Below are 4,772 nucleotides of genomic sequence, written 5' to 3' on the forward strand. Positions count from 1 at the left end.
AACACATCCTTGTATTGGACAGATTCTCTTTAAGAAAATATACTTATTAGTGGTAATGTGACAAATGTTTCAGATGTAGTAATTCGCTCTAAAATCCAAAATAATATTGCAATTCAAGTTTCAAGGCTTTTATTGTCATGTGTACGTAACTACAGTGTAGATATGACAATAGAAATAGTGCAGAATAGTCTATATACAACAACTGTCAAAATAATCAGAATAAGCTATTGGCTCCAAACCGTGCGGCCCTATTTCTTCGTCCTGCCGTGCCACATTTGGAAATGGTCGAACTCTACAGAGTATCGTTGAAGGTATTACTTTGTTAATGATGAACCCCTCGATACAGACTCACCTGAGCTGTGTTCCCTCGCAGGTAAACGGCCAGCGGACGACATGGAGGAAGAGCACGTCTTCAAACGTTCTCGCAACGCAGACGAGATGGTGGAGCTGCGAGTTCTTCTGCAGAGCAAAGTAAACACCGTTAACATGCACACTTGGATATGTATGTGTTGGACTGTTTACCTCCATTGATCAAAGTAGAGAGGCACTGCTTTGCATTTTCTTTGCCTTTTCCCCAATTTGTGAATGATTTTCTTTCTAAGAACTGTAGTTGGCATCGTACACAAACATTTTATATAATGGAAAATGTATTGTATGTTCATATATACCAGCACTTTGGCTCGACCAAGAATCGTTTAAAAAAAATGTGCTATATCAATAAAACTTGATTTGATTTGATATATGAGAAGAATCAGAGAGAAAATATGGTATTCTTACAAAGAGTCATTTATTACTTATCTATCTAGCACTAATTTACTTATAAAATCCTATTTAGCTTCTTATGTTTGTACAACTATCTTAATTCTATATTTTTATTGTTTGATTTTATTTCATTCTCAAATGTAGCATCTGTTAGAAAAATACCTATTTCCCCCAAAATAAATAAAGTACTTGTGTGTTCTTCATTAACCCTGAAGATCTAACTGTGTGTGTGTGTGTGTGTGTGTGTGTGTGTGTGTGTGTGTGTGTGTGTGTGTGTGTGTGTGTGTTGCACAATCTGAAAACACTTTCTTTTCACCTACAGAATGCTGGTGCTGTTATCGGAAAGGGTGGCAAGAACATAAAAGCCCTGCGCACTGACGTGAGTAAACGGATGATATTCAGAAAAAATATATATTATAATATTTTGCAGCTGAGGAGCAAATTTAAAAGGCTACATTAATATAATCCAGACCTAAATTCTATTTAAAGAGGCCATATTAAGCTTTTTTTGGAGGTTCTCCCTCCCGTGTAGTGTGTCCTATAGGTTTTTATAGGTTGTAAATAGTCTCCAAAGCCTGAAATCCAAAAAGCTCTGGAACAAGTGACATCACTAAGGAACACTTGTGCTTCTATTGGCTAGCGCTCCAACACATTGTACGTGATAAGGGACGGGACATCTCTAAGCGGTCGACCAATCACAATAGAGCCGGCCAACTAACCAATCAGAGCAGACTGGGCTCTGGTTTCAGACAGAGGGTGAAAAGAGGTGCAGCAGTATGAGAAAAATAAAGACGTGTCACAGTAGAGACACAACATACTGATACCTGAACATCAGCAGGAGAGGACTCTTTAAAGTAGAGACACTACATACTGATATACACCTGAACATCAGCAGGAGAGGACTCTTTAAAGTAGAGACACTGCATACTGATATACACCTGAACATCAGAAGGAGAGGACTCTTTAAAGTAGAGACACTGCATACTGATATACACCTGAACATCAGCAGGAGAGGACTCTTTAAAGTAGAGACACTGCATACTGATATACAACTGAACATCAGCAGGAGAGGACTCTTTAAAGTAGAGACACTACATACTGATATACACCTGAACATCAGCAGGAGAGGACTCTTTAAAGTAGAGACACTACATACTGATATACACCTGAACATCAGCAGGAGAGGACTCTTTAAAGTAGAGACACTACATACTGATATACACCTGAACATCAGCAGGAGAGGACTCTTTAAAGTAGAGACACTACATACTGATATACACCTGAACATCAGAAGGAGAGGACTCTTTAAAGTAGAGACACTACATACTGATATACACCTGAACATCAGAAGGAGAGGACTCTTTAAAGTAGAGACACTACATACTGATATACACCTGAAAGTGAGTATTATGTCCGCTCTAATGATAAAAACTAGCAGGCTCATTTGTTCCCAGTCCTCTTGTGATCCAGTTCCCCTCGAAGGTTCCTCAAAGCCTGAGTCTCAGGGCTTTAAATCTCCAAACTATTGTTTAAATCGTGTCCAATCGTGTCACACTTCCTGTTCCTTCTTCACTCACCACAGTTTTTCACTATTGGGACACAAAGTAAAGCTTGTATTCAATTAAAAATGTATTCCTTCTCCCCCTCTTCCCCCCCCCTTCTCCTGTACTTTTTTTGTTTTGCTTTTATTTTCGGCCAACCTTCCTCTCCGTTGTCCATGTACTGGATCGACATGCCCCACCCACTGACGTTGGCCCCGCCCATAAACCGTGCCCCTAAATGTGATTGAAAACCCCCGCCCAATGCCAACCTCCTCCACCACAACCACCACCACAACCTCCACCTCCTCCTCCTCCTCCACCTCCACCTGCAGTTCAATGCCAGTGTTTCAGTCCCAGACAGCAGTGGCCCAGAGCGGTATGTCCCACCAGTTATTGCCTCACTGCCTGATTAGAACAGAGAAAAAAAACATGTCTTTTGATAACTTCTGTTTCATATTTTATACACATGACGGTTTACTTCCCCATTCCTTACCCCTAAACTACCCCCCTTTCTTCACTTTGTAAGAGACGTGTGTTGTTTTTCCTTTTGACTTCTCTGTCCATCATTAAGCATCTTCATCGAGTTTGACTTTGTTTATTGACCATGCAGAGAATCACTGACGACCAACTAGGGCTGCACAATATATCGCATCAGAAAATGTACTCAAACACATCATGCTACAAGTTTTTCCGTGACTTATTTATGCAACTATTTCAAGATGAATCAATAAGTAAGGAATTAATCTGATGTCCAGTGCTCTGTCTTTTAACCTCTTTCCTTCTGTCCCTCAATCCTCTGCAGCAACAGTCATTATTATGCTTAGTAGCGGTGTGTTATTGAGTATTAACAACCTCCGAGAAAATCAGAATAGAGTATTCCACTTCGTCGTGTAATAAGTAAGGGATAATGTGCAGCGAGGCGGTCATTAATATCCACAGCTGATGTTAAATTGACCTGCTGATTTATATGACTGTAAATAGTCACTTGATCCTCCTGAGCAACGGTCTGTTATCCTTAGCAACGGTCTGTTATCCTTAGTAACATTCTGTTATCCTTAGCAACGGTCTGTTATCCTTAGTAACATTCTGTTATCCTTAGTAACGGTCTGTTATCCTTAGTAATGGTCTGTTATCCTTAGTAACATTCTGTCATCCTTAGTAACGGTCTATTATCCTTAGCAACGGTCTGTTATCCTTAGTAACATTCTGTTATCCTTAGCAACGGTGTGTTATCCTTAGTAACGGTCTGTTATCCTTAGCATCGGTCTGTTATCCTTAGTAACATTCTGTTATCCTTAGTAACGGTCTGTTATCCTTAGTAACAATCTATTATCCTTAGCAACGGTCTGTTATCCTTAGTAACGGTCTGTTATCCTTAGCATCGGTCTGTTATCCTTAGTAACATTCTGTTATCCTTAGTAACGGTCTGTTATCTTTAGCATCGGTCTATTATTGAGTATTAACCTCTGAAATGGACCAATAACAATCCGGTATTCAACTTCGCCGTGTGATAATATTTTTTTAAATGTCCTATTGAAAATATGGTGCTTGTCAGACTTAATAGATCAGAAATAAATATCATTATGTAGAATATTAATTTCACTATCTAATGCACACGGACACAGTAGCATTAGAAGCCTTTCTTTGGTTTTGCAGTTACACGCTAACAAGCATAGCTATTGAACGCAGTGAAAAAAAGTCTGCAAGCTTGTAATCGTGGATGTATAGAATGCAAGATTCAAAATATTTGCAAATACTTTATGAGAAAGATCCTGCATTCACGATGATTCTACTGTGGTATTACCCAATATAACCATCACAACATTTTCTTATGATTTAAGTAAAAATAAGCTTTTAGTACTGCTTTCACAGATCGATGAGTTGATAATCTAGCCTACAACCTTTAGGGCGACAGTCCTGCATTTTTTTTTATATCGCAAGAAAAAGTGTCTTTCCTGTATCGTGCAGCCCTACAACAAACTACCTACTGGGAGTTGGCATCATGTTGGTTAGCGTCACAAATGTCCCTTCCAGTGATGTTTTTATTTCACCATAAACTTGTAGAAACTCTCGCTCTGTCCTCTGTGGCCCACTTTGCCCACTTCCTCCCCCCTTTCTCCCCCAATGTTGTCAACGTCACTGTCAATGATTTCTGCGAGAGGCTCCGCCCACTTTTCTGTCACTCATCATTAATGTCTTCTTCTTTATATCATTGTGCTGCATCCCTTATGTCAAATTTCTCCCAGGAAACATCCGATCAGAGCTCCATACCCTCCCCCGACCCCAAACTACACCCCTCTGCTCTTTTACTCTCTTCTTCTGCCCCCCCCCACCCTTATCCCAACCCCTGATCAATATAAGAAGACGTGCTGGTGGTGAAATCGTGTTTTCAAAAGCTTTTGTTTGATTCCCCAACTTCCTTGTGGTGGGATTGTTATAGAAGACCCTCCTCTCTCTCTCTCTCTCTTA

The 4,772-nt window shown here is 40.0% G+C and overlaps 1 protein-coding gene across 1 annotated transcript in view; it reads left to right on the forward strand.

The window, feature by feature from the left end:
- The first annotated feature begins 346 nt into the window (after positions 1-346).
- Positions 347-4,772, forward strand: part of LOC104946371 (heterogeneous nuclear ribonucleoprotein K-like) — a 15,734-nt gene continuing 11,308 nt past the window's right edge. The window contains exons 1-3 of the mRNA XM_010772196.1: positions 347-471; positions 1,085-1,141; positions 2,636-2,710. Coding sequence (XP_010770498.1) covers positions 394-471; positions 1,085-1,141; positions 2,636-2,710 — 210 coding nt within the window. The 5' untranslated portion in view covers positions 347-393. The remainder of the gene's footprint in view (positions 472-1,084; positions 1,142-2,635; positions 2,711-4,772) is intronic.

This window comes from Notothenia coriiceps, unplaced genomic scaffold (assembly GCF_000735185.1).
Source record: "Notothenia coriiceps isolate Sejong01 unplaced genomic scaffold, NC01 NC01_scaffold00010968, whole genome shotgun sequence".
NCBI classification, from domain to species: Eukaryota; Metazoa; Chordata; class Actinopteri; order Perciformes; family Nototheniidae; genus Notothenia; species Notothenia coriiceps.